This window comes from Rhamphochromis sp. 'chilingali' (assembly GCF_963969265.1).
Source record: "Rhamphochromis sp. 'chilingali' genome assembly, chromosome: 14".
Classification (NCBI taxonomy): Eukaryota; Metazoa; Chordata; class Actinopteri; order Cichliformes; family Cichlidae; genus Rhamphochromis; species Rhamphochromis sp. 'chilingali'.
Window position 1 is genome coordinate 23,280,230 of NC_137941.1, and position 20,448 is coordinate 23,300,677.

The 20,448-nt window shown below is 39.1% G+C and overlaps 3 protein-coding genes across 13 annotated transcripts in view; 1 reads left to right on the top strand and 2 right to left on the bottom strand.

Annotated features, from left to right (window-relative positions):
• The window catches only part of LOC308410136 (LIM domain only protein 7-like), a 51,566-nt gene extending 44,456 nt beyond the window's left edge, over positions 1–7,110 (bottom strand). For 5 of the 10 annotated variants that reach the window (XM_080903289.1, XM_080903293.1, XM_080903294.1 and 2 more), the window contains exons 1-2: positions 6,959–7,107; positions 6,655–6,830 (exon numbers count right to left, since the gene is read on the bottom strand). In XM_080903289.1, coding sequence (XP_080759415.1) covers positions 6,655–6,726 — 72 coding nt within the window. In that variant the 5' untranslated portion in view covers positions 6,727–6,830; positions 6,959–7,107. Of the gene's footprint in view, positions 1–6,654; positions 6,831–6,958 lie in introns of all 10 variants that reach the window. The other 5 variants (XM_080903290.1, XM_080903288.1, XM_080903296.1 and 2 more) reach the window with 3 other exon arrangements.
• Positions 7,111–8,489: 1,379 nt separating this feature from the next.
• uchl3 (ubiquitin carboxyl-terminal esterase L3 (ubiquitin thiolesterase)) lies at positions 8,490–14,820 on the bottom strand. Of its 2 annotated transcripts, XM_080903065.1 has the most exons (9): positions 14,685–14,820; positions 14,494–14,505; positions 13,176–13,304; positions 12,918–13,071; positions 10,060–10,145; positions 9,731–9,778; positions 9,556–9,631; positions 9,338–9,396; positions 8,490–9,252 (listed from the first exon to the last, which is right to left on the bottom strand). In XM_080903065.1, the coding sequence occupies exons 1-9, from the start codon at positions 14,724–14,726 to the stop codon at positions 9,163–9,165; spliced, it is 696 nt and encodes a 231-aa protein (XP_080759191.1). In that variant the 5' UTR covers positions 14,727–14,820; the 3' UTR covers positions 8,490–9,162. The 2 variants fall into 2 exon arrangements, with proteins under 2 accessions (XP_080759191.1, XP_080759192.1); XM_080903066.1 differs by lacking the exon at positions 14,494–14,505.
• Positions 14,821–17,472: 2,652 nt separating this feature from the next.
• Positions 17,473–20,198, top strand: commd6 (COMM domain containing 6). The gene is made up of 7 exons (XM_080902843.1): positions 17,473–17,727; positions 18,367–18,425; positions 18,882–18,947; positions 19,060–19,136; positions 19,318–19,486; positions 19,599–19,751; positions 19,842–20,198. Exons 1-7 carry the CDS (start codon positions 17,703–17,705, stop codon positions 19,890–19,892), a joined length of 600 nt encoding a protein of 199 aa, XP_080758969.1. The 5' UTR covers positions 17,473–17,702; the 3' UTR covers positions 19,893–20,198.
• The last annotated feature ends 250 nt before the right edge of the window (positions 20,199–20,448 follow it).

Genomic DNA, 20,448 nt, shown 5'->3' on the forward strand with positions numbered 1-20,448 from the left:
CAACATGTCTTAAAAAAAAGTTAGGACAGGGCCACGTTTACCACTATGTAGCATCCGCTTTTCTTTTATCAACAGTCTGTAAACATCTGGGAACCGAGGAAACCAGATGCTGAACTTTTGGGAGAGGAATGTTGTCCCATTATTGTCTGACACAGGATTCTAGCCGTTCAAGAGCCCTGGATCTTCCTGGATCTGGTGCTCTAAATGTTTTCAGTTGGTGAAACGTCTGCACTGTAGGCAGGCCAGTGCAGCACCTGGACTCTTCTACTATGAAGCCATACTGCTGTAATAGATGTAGTATGCAGTTTACCATTGTAAGGTTTCTGTTTCTATTTACTTTTTGCACAGCATCCCAACCTTTCTGGTATCAGGATTGTGGAATTTATTTTTTTTTAATTTGCATGTACATCAAAACACATTAGACAATTATACATGTATTCATAGAACTTTTGCAATGTGGTAAGTGCACTGCAGGACAAGTAAAAACAACTGGACAAAAATATCCTCCTCTATTTTCCAAAGCAGAAAGGACTTTTTAAATTAAGTGTTTCTTTGCCAGTGGCCTAACGTTCCCACACATTGTGCTCAGTTTTTAAGCAATCCCTGAAGAGTTGAAACAAAAAGCAGTGCTATCCTCTCTGGCAGAGGTTATGACTACAATGGCAACCTCATAGTATTTTTTTTTTTTTTTACTGTGGGAGCATGCACACTGTAAAACACTTTTTTTAAGAGGTCTTGAGCAATAGTTTCCAGGCTTTCTAAAATAACCTGAGAAACACATCTGACCCTTCAGATGATCCATCTACTTTTCACTGAATCCTCATCAGAACTGGTTTCAATGGAAGGCCAAAGTTCAAGAAGCCAAATTGTAAAATAGAATTAAACCAAGTCTGTTTTTGCCTTATATACGGTATTTCCATGTATGTTTGGACGTGCTTTGATAAATTGCTACAGCTATTTACATTTTTCCAGCAAAATATAAAGAAACGGAGGCTGATTCAAGACCTTTGCACATTACTGTAACTTAAATCACCAAGAGGGAGGGTGAGCTGACACATTGAACTACAAGAATAATACTGGTGGGTGCAGCTGGCATGAGCCAAAACATAAATGCACGCACTCTCACAGAAAGCAAAAACACGTTGGACGAGTCTCGCTGACTGATTGATCAGATGTTCCTTGTTCCAAGCCTTTTGTCTGACTTCCTTTGTCCCACAGAAAGGAACAAAAGCTGGGACAATTACTACTATAGTTAAATACAGGCAAACATTTTTAGGATGACAGGAGAAACAGAAACAATTATAGAGACTGGCTGGATGCCACTATTATTCCTTGCCAACAGATTGTGCTACACCCCAAAACACACCCTAGGTAAGCTGAGATGCCCAAAGCCTCAAATACCCATCATTCCAAAAGTATTAGACCATGGTGTAATAGATGAATAAAGATTAAGGTTCTCACACTAGTAGGAGGAAGCCATTCTGCATATGTGATTGTGCTGCTGTTTGGGAAATACATGTTTTGTTTACATAATACACTGAGATCTTGGCCTGCTCCTCTTTCATTGACCAAAATACAATCAGAACCAGACACTGAGAACACGAAACCAGCACGCAGATATGCAAAGCTACAGACATGTAGACACAAACACAAAATCACACGGAGAGCAAACAACCCCTGCAGCAGACAGAGAGCAGTCAGCCAGCTGCTGCAGTTGGCATATGAAATCCTGACCCCTACTGTTCTATACACACAGCTGGGATTTGCATGCATGCAAACAAACACTACATGTGGGAACATTATCGGAAGTATGATTCCATCTAATTTGGGTCTTTCCTAAAAGTGTCCCTTTATTTATTTTTCATTAAACGTTCTTTTCAGAGTTCTATCGGCTAATCAACCAACAAAATGATTCCAATAATAACTTCAAGGCTAAAAATGGGAGCCGACCTGGAATTAACACAAAGCTGGAAGCATTGGCATAATTCTATCCTCTACAGTCATCATTAGAGGTATTAACTGCACTTAGATCCAGTCCTGCTGTGCCCTCCCTCTCCTGTCCAACCTGCCATGTGGGATGAAAACTCTAATCTGCACCAACATACTGCCGCTCTGATTTAACAGGGAGGTTTAAGCCGGAGCAGGCATTTCAAAAACAGCTTGCCTTCATGCGCACCCACCTTCACCTTCCAGCTTCCACCAAAATGTGACCAAAGTTTACTCTGGGCTGTGGAAGGGTCCTGTGAAATTCATTATTATTATTGGAGTGAACCATTATCTGTGGTAGAGGCCAAATATTCAGAGACTCTGCATCCATGACCGCAGTTATTGTTTATTCATGCAGGGCACTGAGGCAACTCTGTATTCAAGGTTTGTGCGGATGCAGCCCCTCTGGCCACTAATTGTTCCTGAAATTCTTTGTTTCTTCTGCAGCACATTGAGGTATGGGTCATCAGAGGAAAACTGGGACCATATCCAAATATTTCAAGGTTTGGACTCAAGGGAAAGACACTACTGTGGAAGCACTTAGTAATAACACCATCAGCATCCTGGAATAATAGGAGTACATCAACATGTAACTGCAAGGGAATGTTGTCTTGTTTGAGGGCTGGTCTCACATGAGTACGTCTGAAAGCATGCGGCCTCGTTTCTAATTGGTTTCTGTCAAAACAGTCAAAACCCCGAGTGAGGCTACAGCGAAGTGACTAATCAACACAGCTTTTGGTATGAAAAACAACACAGCAGCATAGGTCACGGGGAGGGGGGATTCATTCAAACTTGGCAACATTGAAAAAAAAAAATTTGTAGAAAAGGTAATGACCCTACATAACACTTATATAAGGAAAAGTTTGCACACAAAAAGTCAAGGAAAATCTGTCGTAGCATGTTGTGTGGATTAGCTGGTATCAGATAGCATTTCATAACCTTCTTATTTTACTTATTTTATGTGGATGGCTGCAAAATGTCTCAAACCCCACATGGAATAAAAGCATATCTAATAATATTCCTTTCTGGATTTGTTAATTGTGAAATTCTTTCCAAATCAGTCTTTGTATGAAATAATTGAGGAAAGTATTTGAATAGATACTTCTTTTCCAAAAATGTGTCCTTTTTTATCCATTGCATTTATAATTGTAACATTTTGCAATATTATATTTAGCTGGCTAACAAAACCCACACCCCAATGACCTCAACTTGGACAACTTGCTCTACTATAAGAGAGATTTTTCAAACTTTTGCTGCACTTAACAAAAACATTTACAGAAAATAAACAGGTGATTAAAAGGTAAATAACAATCAAATCCCTCCTACACTCACCAGACGCTGCTAGGTACACCTTGCTAATTCTTGGTTGAACCTCTTTGGCTTCAGAACTGCTGCAATGTGGTTGCAGGCCACAGTTGGTACTAAAGGCCCAAGGTGTGACAAGAAAATAATAATGGATTGCATTTTTATATAGCGCTTTTCGAGACCCTCAATGCGCTTTACAATTCCACTATTCATTCACTCTCGCATTCACACACTGGTGGAGGCAAGCTACGGTTGTAGCCACAGCTGCCCTGGGGCAGACTGACAGAAGCGAGGCTGCCATATTGCGCCATCGGCCCCTCTGGCCATCACCAGTAGGCGGTAGGTGAAGTGTCTTGCCCAAGGACACAATGACTGAGACAGACAGAGCTTTGGATCGAACCGGCAACCTTCCGGTTACAAGATGAGCTTCCCAGTATACTAACACCATCACCAGCTTGAACTGTTGATATGAGGCAGGGTTATGTTTTCATATTGTTTACAACAAATTCTGATCCTCCAAACTAAATGTTGCTGAGGAAGTTGAGAATCATCAGACCAGGCAACGGTTTTCCAGTCTTCACTTGTCTTCCAATTTTGGTGAGTCTGTGTAAACTGTAGCTTCAGCTTTCTGTTCTTCAATGAGAGAAGTGGCACCTGGTGTGATCTGCTGCTGTTGCAGCTCGTGTGTTTAAAGGCTCTATGTGTCGTGCACTTCTGCGTCGCCTGGTTGTAACAACTGGCTATTTGAGTTCCTGTTGGCTTCCTATCAGCTTGAAGCGGTCTTGCCATATCCTCCTGCCTCTTCCTGGATCCTTTCTTTCTTTTGGACCATTCTCTGTAACCCTAGAGATGGTTGTGCAGGAAGATCCCAGTTTATTATCATTTTCTAAAATATTCCAGCCCTTCTGGCACCAGCAACCATGCCACACTCAAAGTCACTTAAATCACCTTCCTCCCCCATTCTGATGCTTATCATATCTGCAAGAAAAACAATGCACTAAGTTGCTGCCATGTGGCTGATTAGAGGTTTGAACTAACAAGCAGTTGAACAGGTGTACCTAACAAAGTGGCCAGTGAGTGCATGTGGAAAATCTCCAGAAAAGTAGAATTAAGTTACATTGCTTACACATGTTACTATGGTAGATGGGACAAGAAACTATAAAGGGCTTAGTTTTGGTTCAGTATTACACAACTGTAACCAGATAAGTAACAAAACTTCACAATATCTGCAGTATTATGTTACCTTTGACCTTTTGCTTTGTTCCACTTTGTTTTTTTGAGAAACACAATGCAGCATTTTTTATACTAACCACACACACACACAAACACACAGCATTGAGAGTTGAAATGTTATACAGAATAAAGAGTGCGATGTTAACATGAGCTTCACATGGACCAATAGCTACTGGGAAACCCCACCTAGAACTGTTCTGAGAGCAGGCTCTTTGAAAAATTCAGTCTTATTAATGACAACGTAAACAAAAGAGGTGGCGGAAAAGATGCTGCCATGTGTCTGACATCTTTGCTTGCTTCGGCACCGTTAGTGAAACACAGATCTAAGACTTAATGATTTTATTATATTACTAATTGCCAAGTTATTATTCATAGCGGATTGTTTATTGTCGGACCAGCCATATACATGATCTTCTGACCTGTAAATATAAACACAGCCACTTCTTCTCAATTGTCCCACCAATCACACTTGAAGCCTTTCTATTTAATTAAAGAGGACCTCCATTATTCCACTGGGCCCTGTGGTTGTAGGACGCATCGCCCTGCGCTGACAGCCTGCCAGCTTCGAGGGGGCTATGTTCACAGCCATGGAAGCTAATGCAGGAATGTGTCCATGTGACAGGCTCCAGACCATTTAGTCTAGTTTTTAACAACACCACCAACCTCGCCACGCACACATGCCTCTGTTTAAAGTGCTGTGAAGCCAAGCAGCTTGTTAATCATTCAGTGGCTGAATCCAAGAAGTGAGGGGGGGATCTCTTTGAAGAGAAACCTTTCCTCTCTGATGGTACTAAGTAGCTGATTGTTCTTGTATTGCAGAATAGTTCTTAGTCTTATTCTTTCAAAAATATTACCCCCATTGCCTTCACCCATTTGTTCAGCTTTCTGCTCACCCTCCCTAAAGTCCCTCCCTGCAGACCATCATGCCCCCACCTCACTCCATGAGCAAAGCCACTACAATGGGCCAGTGTGCAAGTGTGAGAGACACTGATGTCACATTGAAAGCATTCAGATTCACCCTCATGAAATAAGAACAATATTTGTTTAGTTAGGGCCATGCAGCAGTTTCATGCAGCCCTGCTGGGAAGAGAATTTGCAAGATGAGGACACATAATTTCACCCGCTTGTTATGAGAATAGGGGAAAAAAGCGCCAGTCTGGCGCGAGTTGGAGTGGAAACTTTAGAGAATATGACATTTTAGGAATGAAATGGAACAGCTGGAGTTTTTTTTCTGTTGGCAGCTATTTTAAAATTTGAAGGCTACCACAAGAGAGGGGGAAATTACTGTAAAACACTTTTTCAGCTTCAGAAAAGAACCCTCTTGTCAAAACCTCTATTGTATATTGCTCACTTTCAGAATTGGTCATAATCATAATATGCAGCACAAAATACGAATGCTTGGATTCATTGCTAACATGTAATTTTGTATAAGCACCATAAACCCAAAATCTCAGTCATTTGTTATGAATCTGAGTTAATCCACAGTTACATAATAGCTTGGATCAGTCATAGAAGATTTTCCTAATTGCTCTTTTGGGTTTTCCTCTCTACCTGCAGCAACTGAAGCCTCGAAGGCAAAGGTAAATGAAAGAAAAAAAAAAAAACAGGTCTAGGCAAGATCTGACATCAGAAGTATCAGCCAGCAACAGTGATGACTGGGGTCAGACCCACCTACCTGTTCTGTGAAGAGAAAAGAGATAAGTGCTAAGAATTGTGTGATTCATCTTTCAAAAGAGAAGATTGATGGCTGGGTAACTTGAGACGTGAGGTCAAAAGGTGACACATGCCTGTATGGATCTTTGAGTCAGGGCTATTATCATTTGGAACTTGGGTGCTGGCGGTTAAAGCAGTTCACAGTCATAAAGAATTTCTCAAGCATGTATGTATTGGAAGGTCAAACTCCGCCAAAAACATAACTATAAAATTAAAAAGATATACAAATAACAGATCTTTTTCACTAGCAACTGACAGTCCTTAACTTTTACTTATAGACTGCCTTACCTGTTAATTCTACTGAGGACAGCAAAGAAAAGAAGTAAAGAAAGTTCTGAAATATATATATATATATATATATATATATGTGTGTGTCTGTGTGTGTGTGTGTGTGTGTGTGTGTGTGTTTTTACTCACCTCAATCCATCTCTGCGCCTCCGAGTAGGCTTCCTCGCAGCTGACTGAAGACTGCTCACGCCACTCCATCATAAGAACTTATTATCCGAGCTTCACCGGCGGGTAAAGTCCTAGCAGCCCGCATATAAAAGGTCCACATAAATGTGAGCCAGCTGAAGCAAGCAAACTCGATCAACCTACATAAAAGTGCACACAGGTGAACTCTCAGTCATTCATCAAATATGCCTCCTATTGTTCTTTCCCACCTGCTCATTCGTAAATGAATGCAAGGTGTAACAGTGTGCATCATCTTGCGACTGCTTACCTTTTCTTTCATCCGACACACCTGTGCTTTGTGTCCTTTTGGCAGCGGGTTTACACACTCCACCTTTTTTACGCAGCGATTGAGTGTTTGAAGACGCGCTGAGCTCACCTCTTGCAGCACTCACACGAAAGACAGTTTTTCACCTCAAGTTTTAGAGCTGCATGAGTTAGAGTCTGCAGCGGGAGTGTCTCCAAACCCGGGTCCGGGGACCACCCACAGGTCCTTGAGCGGATTCCAGTTGAAACACACGGTTGAATTCGCTGTTAGCCCCCCCAAGAAAGGTATTTGGACTCCTGGTTTGGGCCAGATGCACGTTAGTGTAAGTGTATACTGAGGTAAGCCATTAAATTCTGTCGGACTACAAATATCCTGAAAGAAAATGTGAGGTCGGTTGACGTCTGGTCTCCAAACACAAAAATGTTGCGGGAAAAAAAAACTTTGAGTCTATGGATAAAACTTATGTAATTGCAGGAGTTCGGCGCTACCTTTAAAATAACGTTCTTTTCCTGCACCACCGCCAAGCGGTGATTAAGGGGTATTCCAAGACCTGAGCACATGCTTTACTCGAGGGTTTCAAACTTCATTGCGAAACAACAGCATGCCGATCCATTAAAATGAGTGGGATTTGGTTTGCAACTTTTAGAACAACTTACTGATTACATTTCAATCAACTGGGCTTTTTTGTTTTTGGAACTTGTAGGGAAGAGGCTATGTGCTACAACATTATCTGCAGTTCTGTGAAAAATGAAGCATGAGTCAGTAGCTTGTAGAACCACCTTTAGTAGCAATAATTTGATGTGATCAGTTTCTGTATAATTCATTGGAGTTTTCCCCACTCTCCTTTACAACCATGTAGAATATTTGGTATAAAAGAAATTTCATGGTCAATTCAATGACTTGGAAAATACCAGGTCCTATAGCAAAACAAGTCCTCCATCACCGTGCTGACAGTTTGTATGAGGCATCTGCTGATGTGCTGTTTGGTTTTCAAGAAATATCGGGTTATTTTGGTCTCATATGTCCAAAAAACACTGTTCCAAGTCTTGTGTTTTGTTCAGGTGTAAATCATTCTGCCATGCTCATTTTAGAGATATGAGACATCCTTATCTCCTGGAAACCCTTTCAAGCAACCAATATTTGTTCAGTCTTTTTTTAATCATACTGTCACAGTTAAACATATAGGGGGTTTATTGCATTTTCTCTAAGCATTGCACAGCCTAACCTTGAGGTGAATTTGCTGGGATGTCCACTTCTGGGAAGATTGTGGTATTGTGTTAACACATACCTAAATTCTCCAGACCAGCAAACTGCCAAAACTTCTGCATTTATAAAGACACTCACTCTTTCTAATAATAAATGAATAAGTGCATTTGATTAGCAGCACCTGGCTGCTATGACCCCTATGGAAGTTTTAAGTGGTTACTTTGCTTTTCAATGGACTTTATGGAGTCCTGTAAAAACTCCTTTTTTCAGGATGAAGGTAAAAAGCTAATGGTTTTGCAACAGGAAAAAGTATCCACAAAAGAAGAGCTTAATAAATTTTTCATTTATTTGACATATTTCTTATTACAAAAATCTAGGCATCTTCCACACAGATTTCCAGCTGTATAGTCTGCGTGTTTAGTGAGCCTCACTTCAACATCATTACTGCATCCAACAACATTAGGCCTATTTCCCCCCCTCAAAGCTATGAATGAAATAGCTTGCAAATGTGTTTCTTCAGCTTGTGTTGAGCATGTGATTAGACATCTCATTTAAAACAAATCACTACATACAGTATGTGTCATTGAAGTCTGAGTAAAAAAAAGTTAACTTTCCTCAGTGATGTAGAAATTTTTAACATTTCCTTCTTCACTAAAAGGCCAAAAATTAAGTAAACAAACCGTAGTGCAATGTCGAGACCATACAGCTAATACCTGTATGACATTTAGAGATGTCAGCAGAGGCGAGCTGGAAAATTCAGATCTCAGTGAGAAATACCTTTATTGACAAGCAGCACTCTGTTTGCTTTAGAATTAATTTAACAACTATGTAGAACACAAGGGGAAATTACTTTACAAGGATATCCCTGACATTTTATTTTCTTCACACATCGACTTGCTATAGCATTTTGAAAGAAAAATTAAATAAAGTCAGCACTTCAGAATGTTTGGCAGTAATGTTGTCTTTGTTTTCTAGGGTCAGAGAAAAACAGAGTAGTTTCCTCAGTATGAATCTTTGGAGAGGGCAATGATGGTGAAACGAACCTCCTGAGGGTCGCGAGCCATAAAGACTTTGCAAACCTCTATAGCATCCTAGAAAAAGGAAGACAATGATTGAATGTAGGCAAGCTTATGGCAGTATTATTAAGACCATCTCAGTTTTATTTGGTTGTCTCACCTCAAGGAAAGTATCCTCTGAGGTTTTTCCATGGGCAATAGGGAAAGGCTTACGGCCATCTAGGTATTGGAAGAAAAAGTTAATCATGTAGGTTTAACAAAAATGTGCTTCCAGTCTTCTAGTACTAAATGTTGTAATGATTGTAATGACCATCAACAATGTGACAAATTCTACCAAATATTTTCTATAAGCGCACTTTTGCTTTGCGGCTAACTCACCCAGTTCATATAAGTGCCCTCCAACATTCACAAAAGCTATAAAATGCAGATTCACTTTCTCGTCTAAACTTGGGGCCTACAACAGACAAGAAGCAAATGTTAAAGTGCATTAAGTTCAACACAAAGCATGCAAAAAAAACTTGAGATAACACAGAGTTAAAAATCAAAAAGACACCTCAGTCTGTCCTTCCTGCGCACTGGATTCATGTGTAACACGTATACTCTGGAAGAGAAAACAGGAAAACAGGCTGAATGTTTCCTCTGTTGTATATTTCAGGGTCATTTGAATGATGCACATTTTTGCATTGATCTTGTTATGGTTTCCTTTTTCCTGGTTTGTGAAATAATTTTTTATGACTTTGTACTATTACATTGCAAAAGCGGTAGCAAGCACAAGTATGACAATGCCCTCTTGTGACAAGTTGGTTACACAATTCTTAGTACTGTCCTTCACACGTGATGAAAACTTTGTCACCCTGTTCTTAATAAAGATACTTTTCCAACCTCGTCTTTTTCCAGGAAGGTTGCCCTTTCCTCCGGGGTCATTTTAGATGTTTGTTCAAGAAATTTCTTAAGAGGAGAATCAGGTTCTGAAAGAAAGAAAAACACTTAATAGAACCTAAAAAAACTGACTTAAAGCAAACACAAAATTAGATTTATACTCAGTGACGTCTTTATTAGGTACACCTGTATAATGGAGTGAAATGAGATAATGAGAGAAGTCAACTTCAACATGCCCATAAACTCAACAACCACTCTGATACGCACGGCTGTTCAATTGCTCATTAACACAAATATTTAAGCAGCAACTCAGTGCATTTAACCATGCAGACATGGGGCCTGTGCTTCGTACCGCGCTAAGTGAGTTAGCTGGATTAGATTGTTGACGATTTCGCGTGATCCTGGATCGTTCGGTTCCCCGAAGCCCATCCGGGACTTGCTGTCATAGCAACAGAGCCGTAAGCGTAAACCTGCTGGGGAGCAGGTTTACTTTATGTAAACAGGATTAGATCGCGGCCACGCAGGTATGCCCGCGTCATTCATACGAAAGCAACAGCGATATTCCACCACTGTTTCACCATAAATAAATAACATCACTGTAACCAAAGATAATGCAGCACTTGATCCTTTTATTGATGTCACACAGATACATACAGGTCATTCCCTAAAAAAGGGAAATGTACTATTAACATTCTATTACATGTATGTGATTATTACAGATGTAATTCATATTTCAGAGTAGTAATTGTAAATTACTTCGTGTAATCAAGATGAGAGACCACGGCTATAAAAGCGAAGGTGGATTTGGGAAGTCTGTCGCAGTCATATCCTGTCCGTTTACGCGAGCAACCCATTGCGGAAGGTGCAAGATTGATAAGGAGAGTCCTCAGAATTCAGCGTATATTGCGGGACAGACAGGATCCTTTAGCTCAGCACGACAGTGTGCTCATAGAGAGATATCGATTTTCCCGTGAGGGTATTATTTACTTAACCAACTTGTTGACGAGGGGGTGCAGGACCACCACCTGTCTTTTTTTTTGCTCTGCCCTTTTCTTGGTTGCTGTTATGAACAAACAAACAGATTATTTCAGGCTCTCTTTCCAAGAGACGACAAGCAATATAAGTGATAAATATTACCATTCTGTAGCATATTCTTATATTTCACTTTTACTTGTTCCCATGTTCTAGTGGGTCCTGTTGTGGCTCTAATGTGAAAGGGGATATAATATAACATATTATAATATAATGTAATATAATATTGGATAATATGGTGTGATATGATAAATCTACCCTACCGCCTACTGGTGTTGGCCAGAGGGGCCGATGGCGCAATATGGCAGCCTGGCTTCTGTCAGTCTGCCCAGGGCAGCTGTGGCTACAACCGTAGCTGCCTCCACCAGTGTGTGAATGTGAGAGTGAATGAATAGTGGCATTGTAAAGCGCTTTGGGTGCCTTGAAAAGCGCTATATAAATCCACTCCATTATTATTGTTATTATTGAATTACTTACGAGTTTGATTTGTCAGCAACTTTCTGCCAGCCCTCTCTCCTTGCTTTTGCAGCCTTTGCAGTGTTCCCTTGCGTTTTAATTAAACTCTGAAACTCCTGAAATCCCTCACTCAAGAGTTCTTGCTCTGCTGCCGAAAAATACCGAGCGCGCTCCTTCGACATTTTCGCCGACCAATCAAAGGGTTGCCGATCAATGTTTCTACTATCGATGCGTAGCCCCTGTTGGGCCACCCAGTGATCTCACATTACTTCATCCAGCTGTACTAATCGTCAACAACAGGTGTGTTCGGGGAACCGGAATAGCGAGCTCAGAGTTAGCGCGATGATTTGGTCTTGGATGTTTCATTTGATCTTGGATGTAGTAAGCGACGTACGAAGCACAGGGCCATGGTCAGGACAACCTGCTGAAGTTCAAACAACGCATCAGAACAAATGTGACATGGCTGCTGTTGAGGTTTTCACAGACTGCTGATCTATTAGGATTTTCAAAGAAAAACATCTCTAGGGTTTACAGAGATCACATGGTAAGGTCAGAATTTGTTGTAAACAACATAAGAGAATGGATCCATCCAAGCTGGTGATGTAATGGTGTGGGTGATATAACCTTGGCACTCTTTGGGCCCCTTTGTACCAACTATGTATCATTTAAACACCACAGCTACCTGAGTATTGTTGCTAACCATGCCCATCCCCTAATGACTACAATGTGCCCATCTTCTGATTGCTGCTTTCAGCAGGATAACAGACCGTGTCACGAGGCTCAAATCATCAAACATGTCAATGAATTAACTGTACTCAAATGACATCAATGACAGTGACATCACAGTCACCAGGTCTCAATCCGATAGTGAACATTTAGAACAGGAGACTGGTTTAATGGACATACCATTGACAAATGTGCAGCAACTGTTTGATGCCATCACATCAACGTGGATCAAAATAGCTGAGGAATGTTTCCAGCAACTTTTTGAATCTGTGCTATAAAGAATTAAGTCATTTCCAAAGGCAAAATGGATCCAATCTGGCACTAGCAAGATACCTAATAAGTAGCTGCTGAATGGATTTTGACACTGACATACAGGTGTATAAGTTGTTATAGGTTTTGTACCAAGGTCATTTGGTTTATTATTTGGGCACGCTGGATAGTGTTGATGGTGTTTCTAATATTCTGCCGCTCTTATGCATGTAACAGGCACCTAGCAACACCAACTTCACTGATATACACGCATAGGGTCTTGCACATTAGTTCATCAAAAACCAAACAAGATAGATGGCTATAGAAAAAAAAAACTGTCTAAATAAAGCTAAATGATCATTAAAGTAACCTCAATAAAAAATATAATGAAAACTCACCAAATTCCAGATGTGCCTGGTTGTTTGCCACAGCGTGAATTAATCCTATTGTTCCACAAGCGTTTCCAATAGTTTGCTTAATGAAGTAGATGTCTGGAGAAACCTGAGGCTGATCTTTGAGCTTCTCCTCCTCTTCTTGTTTAAATGCCTCATACTAGACAGACATGACAGATGAGAGAAAATCAGTTTAACAGTGTTTCCTAACCAGATGTAAAGTTGACATATGGATAATGAAAATACGTGACTTATAACAGGTACCTTCTCTGTCACTGGAAAGAGGAGTAGCACCGCACACACTGGTCTTGGTACCATGCTGAGAAGCTCCGGATCCAATCCATACACATCCCCAAACTGCCAGGTTGGCTTCATACCCAGACAGCTAACAAACTACACACAAGCGGAGTGCAAATTCATGCAGATCAAAATAAACTTAGACATTTTAAATCTAAAATAAATACAATAGCTGGCTCCTAATTACCATCTGAAAATTAGATTTCTACCTAAAAGGATATGTTTCTGTAACATTCGACTTTTGACAATTCAATGTAATTTAACTGGTATAGAATTAAACATTATGCCATTGTATGTCAGGAATTTAAACTTGAAAACTAAAACTGTTAATAGAATAGCAACATAATAAGAAGCACTTTTTACAGTAACACCGTTTTCAGGAAAGTATTTTTGACACTTTGTGGAGAAAATACAAATTTCCTTCATTATTTATTTCAACCAAACACTCAATTGCTAAATGACACCTTCTGCAGCTAAAACAGTCAATCAGTCTATCAGCAAAAAACTAAAAAAGTGATAAATAAAAAAAAGAGTTGCCTTCATGAAGTGTATAATGTTTAATATTTGGTGAAAAATTATTTAGAAGGATGATGATTCGTGCTTGGAGGATGCAGTTGCGATTCTGTTTGATGTTTGTATTAAACAAGTGTTAAGAACAATTTAAAAATAGTTTTTTGGTTACCCCCCCAAACAAACAAACAAACTACAGTATCCTACAATATCAGAGTTCACTCAAAATCTCGACTACAAACCGGTAATCCATTACTATATCATCTGCGTCTATGCGCCCAAAATTTGATTTATTTTCATATTCACGCCCACTTTTGAGTAGTTACACACTTGAACGACATTAATTAATCTGTATCAATAAAACACCATTTAATTTATGTTACATAATACTCTTAGCTGTAGGAACCTGTGCAATAAAGTGTAACGTAATCATCTAGTGTGCGTCCTGCGAATGACATCAAACACACCGCACTATCTGCAGACTGAAACAGCTGGAAAGTTGGATGAAAAGTATGAGGGAAATGACTGAACGTCTTAAAATTAGAAGCAGGGCAAGTTGACAAAACTTTAAATTTATCAGATTTCTTCACTCTTGTTTCCTGTCAGTCTGTTTACATGACATTATTACATCATATTATGTAATATGAACCTTTTAACAATAACATTAGGTGCAACACCGCTGCTGAGTAGGCCTTGCATCTCTCCGAACCGGTTTGGTTATTTGCTTTGACTACTCTATCGTGTTTTACGGAAAATATAAAAAGAAAACACTTACTTTAGTCATGACCTGAAATGAGAAGACACAAATGGAAAACGTTAATGAAAATGTTGTTGGGTTAGCAAAGCGGCGACAACGGCTTTAGCTTTTGTTCTCTCTGATAGCTTCAAGTTAGCTGCCTCTCACATGTTTGAGAATGAATAACTTCGATAAAACAACATGTTCTGAAGGAAACCAGGAAAACATACTTCTGGATTTGACTCAAGAGGCAGCCAACGTGGGGAATCCATTGTGAAGCACAGCTAAGTGATGTTTTCCCGTTAGAGTAGTGCTGACTGAGTCCGATTTACAATCAAATCTGTTTGACAGCTGCGATTCGCTTCCGCGTCTGGAGGGCGCACGTTGTGTGATCCGCGGGGGTGACTTGACTTTATCAATAAACCATAACTACCCAAAGAAAATGCCCAAAAGACTCGATAAGGCATGCGACATATATGGATGCATTAACATGTTTATTATAAATCGTTTAAATATGATTCTGTATACACAAAATGAACATTAAAGTATGGTAATCCCACCATCTTCAGCCTCGGTGGACTATTCCAGGGCTATGGGCGGAGCTTAGATAAAGGCATTTTTGCGCTCAGGGATGGACGATGTTTAAGTATATTCCCCGATATACCATCTAACTGACATAATATGACACTGGTCATTGTTTTTCTTAATGATCTAACCACCATAATAATATTAATAAAAATAATGAACAACAAGAACCACACTCAATTAAATTATTTCATTTTTAAATTATTAATCTAAGTGTTATTTTTACCAGTAGGGGGCGTTGTTGGCCATAAATTCAATCGCTAAAGAAAACGACAACAAAACAGAAAGAACAAAAATATTTTTCTTTATGTGGTTATAGTTAGTCAACAAGGTTTCATAACATACCTTTCAATATTGATTCATAACACTTTGGTGGTATACCTTCATCGTCTTATTTTTTGTGAATTATGCCAAAACTGAAACCATCATGTGAGGAAAACAATTGTTTGTTGGATGTATTTCTAGATTTTTTTTAAGTAGGTAGTAAGTTTTTATTAATGTATATTATTGTTGTATTATTGTTTTTATTAGTAGTATTTTATTCAGTAATCTTTTGCTAAAGTGTTTAACTGACTGTAATTACATGGTAATGACTGTGTGTTATAAGCTTAGTGGTCTGATGATGTATTTTTGTTTTTCTCTGACCCTATACTTTCTCCTAGTCCCTCATCTGAACTATTTGGCAGGGATTCAAAACAGCTGTTCATCAACCTCGAGAGTGCTGAAGAGGCTTATTGAACTTAAGGGGATCAATAAATCAGAGACCTAGGCAGCAAATCATCAAGACATCATGATTAAACTGGTGAGTGTGTAAGACTTCGGTTTGTTGAAGCTTTCAACCCTTTAGTTTGATTTATTGATATTGTACTAAGAAATACAATACTCTGCAAAAAAGCCTTGAGCCACCACTTACTTTTTCATATTTTGCTTCCAATGAGCCAGACTTTGGTGTAATTTTTAAGTGCTTTTGAGCCATAGTTCTCCAGGCTTTTTTTGGACATGGGCTGCTTTATGAATTATTTTCAGTCCAGTCCTTGTACACTGACCATTTTCAGAGGAGTGATGGTTTGTTAAGCCACTTAAACAGATTCATTTTTTGTTGTTGTACATACACAATGACAATAAAGCACTATTCTATCCACCACCAGATGAACAATATCTGAAAGTCATGTCCTTAATAAATAGGAAAAAAATCCAGAGAAGACTTGACATAGGACCTGGGAGATGCATTTGGCCCTTCAGTTGATCCATCTACTCTTTGCAGATCCCTCATGAGAAATGATCTCAGAGAAAGAGTGGCTGTCAAAAACAATTTATAAGAAAGAGAATCAGAGAGAAAAGACAGAGGGATACCAAACTACACAAGAACGGCACAGAGTGGCAACAGGTCTTATAAGGTGATGAATCCAAATTTGAACTGCTGTGTTCAAATCTTTGTCGTTATGTATGGATGAGGTCAAGAGAGAGGCATCAATACCCACACTGTGAGGTTAAAACATTATAGTTTGGGCCTGCCTTTCATCAACTGGTGATGGGAATATTGTCAAAATCGATGAAATTATGAACACAGAAAAGTACCATCAGATTTTACATTACACTCTGGAAAGCATCTGACTGCCACCAGCTTAATTGTTTTGCATGACCATGATCCTGAATACACTGCCATTGCAGTAAAAGTGTACCTGGATAGAAAAACATACAAATACCACTATCAGTCATAGACTAGCCCCTGTAGCGCCCAGACCTCAACATTATTGAAGCAGTGTAGGTACACCTTGGCAACATGCAAAGCCTAAAGAACTATTCCTACAGACTACTTTAAGAAATGACAAGAAAATGCATGTAACAGAAGTGATTATACCAAATATTGAATTTCAGATGTGGTAGAATTGTGCATAGCTGTTCAAAACTTCAAAGACTTTTCTCATGAGTTCATTGAAATAAGTTCATTTTAACTTTTGTACTCAAATGAATGAATGAATTCTTAATGGATAAACTTCAGTAGAATAGTACTGAAGACAACTGGATATTTATTAGGGTGTTCAGTTAAAAAAATGAGCAAACATGTTTTTAATAGGCTATTGTGCAGGGGGGGAGAGGAGGACAGAAATCTGTCGCAGATATACAACTATATTGACGATAAATCAGAGATTTAACCTAGTAGAGCTTTAAATTAGACCAGCCACTTTGACAGATTTTTTTTTTTTTTTTACCACTTATCTAGTTCTCTTGAAATCAGTGATTGAGGACTAGAAATAATATTGATTGGTCATTTCCCCAAATAAAATCCTGACCATTTAGAGTCAATGAGCCACCTCTCCGGCTGACTCTGCAAAGGACTAGAACAATAAATATCTGCTACAGCAGATGGCGCTATGCACCGTTTACAGTGATTTTCTATAAGCTAATAAAACCAAAGAAGAAGACTTTTTTTTTTTTTTTAAGGAAGGAGCATTAATGAACAGAATTGACGTAGAATAGATGGTTAGTTGATCTAAGAAGCCGATTTATTCATAACTACTATTTTTTGTAAATAATACAATAATTACGTTAAACGTTTTCTGAAATTTCCAAGGCAATCTGTTCGGTGGTCAAATTTAGCGAGAAAGTCGCTAATTTGGCTGCGCTAATACCGTGGTCAAACCCAGAGCCTGACAGAGAGGATGCCAGCAGCAGAGGAGTCATATGGTGGGTTCGCATTACTCCACTTCAGTAGAATGTTGTTTAAATGGCAATTAAGAAGAATAGATTAGGCTTTCACCCAGGAAATATGTGCTAATTTAGCCACTGCATAGCATTAACTTAACACCGTTGTAACCACAGAGACTTCCTGTCGCTGTCTTTCCCCCACTTATATTTGACTCCAGCATCTGACTCCTAATGCTTAAAAGCCCTTAACCCCTTTTTAATGAATGCTACTTTAACATACATGCAGAAATACACAAATGTTTACAGCTCAATAATAAAGCCAAAATAAGATGTTTTAAAAGCTAAATGAACCTTGCCCTCTTGTATTAGTTATTACATGTATTATTATTATTTTTTTATCCTTGTTTACCCACTGTTATTTGACAAATCACTATGCAAGGTTCTTCAGGTAAGGCCTATACTATATACTATCTTATTTACTATATTTATTTCCGGGTTAGATAATTTATATCATCATGCTATTGCAGTTGTGATTGCCTGCTCTTGGGAAAGAAAGAACACAAAAAGCATTAAGAAGACACAAGTACTATCATTAGACTCCCATGATGCCTGTGACTGCATTAAAAAGAAGTATGGAAAACCTTGTGATAAATAAATTGTTTCACTTCTGTATTCAAGGCGTCAACAAAGTTGTGGACAACATATGCAGGATTTCTCCAGATCTGTTAGCAGATGTGGTGAGTGTATCTGTCCTTGGTTGTGTATGTTACTATACGGGTGGAAAAAAGTGGCAGCTAGGAAAACAGAGTAGACTTAAATAGTATTTACAGTGACAGCTGCAGACAACCCTCCTTCTGCAACTCTCCCCATTTCCGTTCTGGGTCTTTCCCATTACTTGAGCATCACGTACAGCTACTTGTAAATATAAGTCTTTTATTTAAATTGTTTTGGGGCTGTTTCATTAGTTTCACTGCCACAGGCTCAGACTGTATTATGAAACTCCGATAACTTAAACAGTTGTGCAACTTCAAAACACTGCCTTTATAACTCGCTACTGGAGGATGTTATTGTTGACCAAAATAGCGCTCATTTCAGGGCTATTAGCAACCACTGTGCACAAGTACCATAGGATGTGGTGTAGCTGTGGAGGCTATGCTGCAGTTCTGATAGCTAATCTTCAATAATCTCCACAGTGTCAGCACGTACTGACTTATCTTCAAGGGCAGAAGAGAGGAGTAGATTCAGCTGAAATTTCTGATGTGAGTCACCCTTTCTTTAGAATACATTTGACTTATAATAACCTATCCTCCCAAATTCCTCTTTTGAGACCTTTTCTGGGTTTTTTTTTTTGTTTGTTTTTTTTGTGGGCAGAGATTTCAGAGAGCTGAAGTGAGGCTTGATCATGAAGCTCTGCAGGACATGATCAGATTTCTCTTGCTAACATTCCGGTATTTTCCCCCACATTTCTTTTAAATTTTTTATAAAGTATGTAGTTTCTGAATTTGATAACTGTGCCTTCCATGTTCCATACATTTGTTTCTTACATAGCACACTTAAAAAGGCCAAATTATACATAAAGTAGGATGTTGTCCTACTATAGGCTGTGATAGTAGTGTTTTTTTTTGCTAGGTCAGCTGGAAAGAGCAACATCTCTGGGGATGAACTTGTGTCAAAGCTGGAAGAAGGCTCTACCAAGTGGACCAAAGCTTCCCTTCAGGTCTTGCATAAGTTGTGGAGTGAACATGGTGTGTCAGTCCACACTCAACAAGAGGCCCAGGCCATGCTCAGCATCGGTCAGGTTTGTCCAAGTTTAATGAAATAAAGTATATATATTCTGCCCCCCCTGAACATATAACTTCTCGTTTTCTCCTCTTCTCTTTCAAAACTGATGGAACTTTGTTTTGCCTTAGTTGGTGGACATGCAGTGGAAGCTTGGCATGGCAGTGAGCTCAGACACCTGTCGATCTCTCAACTCCCCATTTGTGTGTCTGCTGCTGAAGATTGTTGAGGCTTCAGGACAAATCTGTCAGAGGTCTTTTGAGATGACCATCCCACAGTTCCAGGTTTTGTATTTTTTTTTTCATGTGAATGTAGTATTGTTGGTGTTATTTATTCATGATATTTTATCCCTCTCCTACTTCTTCTTTCTGCAGAACTTCTACAAACAGTTCAAGGAGATGGCAGCTGTTATGGAGACTGTATGATTGTTAGCACACCTAAGTGCTTGTTACAGTTATACCAGGTTTATGTGCAACTAACGGAAGAAACTTTGACATAAGTGTTTATTTGCTGGTTGTCTCAAAACACCAACTCTCAGTTTTGTGCTTGTATTTTTCCACAGATTGCGCAACCTCCCACTTGATAATACTTTTAGGATGTCTAGCCTTGGGTTAGCTTAGAGTTATGCATTATATATTTAAAATGCTAAGCCAGCAAAATCTGACTAATATATGTGTTGCCAAATGTGTGTGATGTGATTCAGTCTGTAATAAATTTCAGTTTGCCTGTGAGTGTGTATGTTTACACTAAACTACCCCCCACCCCAGAAATGAAAACAATACAGTGACCTAATCTGTTATATTTTTGTCAGGGGTAGGAGACTGTAGTAGCGCACTATACAGCAAATTACATACTAATATATATTCAAATAATATTACATGTAATATTGATTTGTCTTTTTGTAGAGCATGTGATGTAAAGTGGTCCAACTTTTTAATTGTTGCGGTTGTCTTAGAAGTCCATAACACATTTTTGCCACTA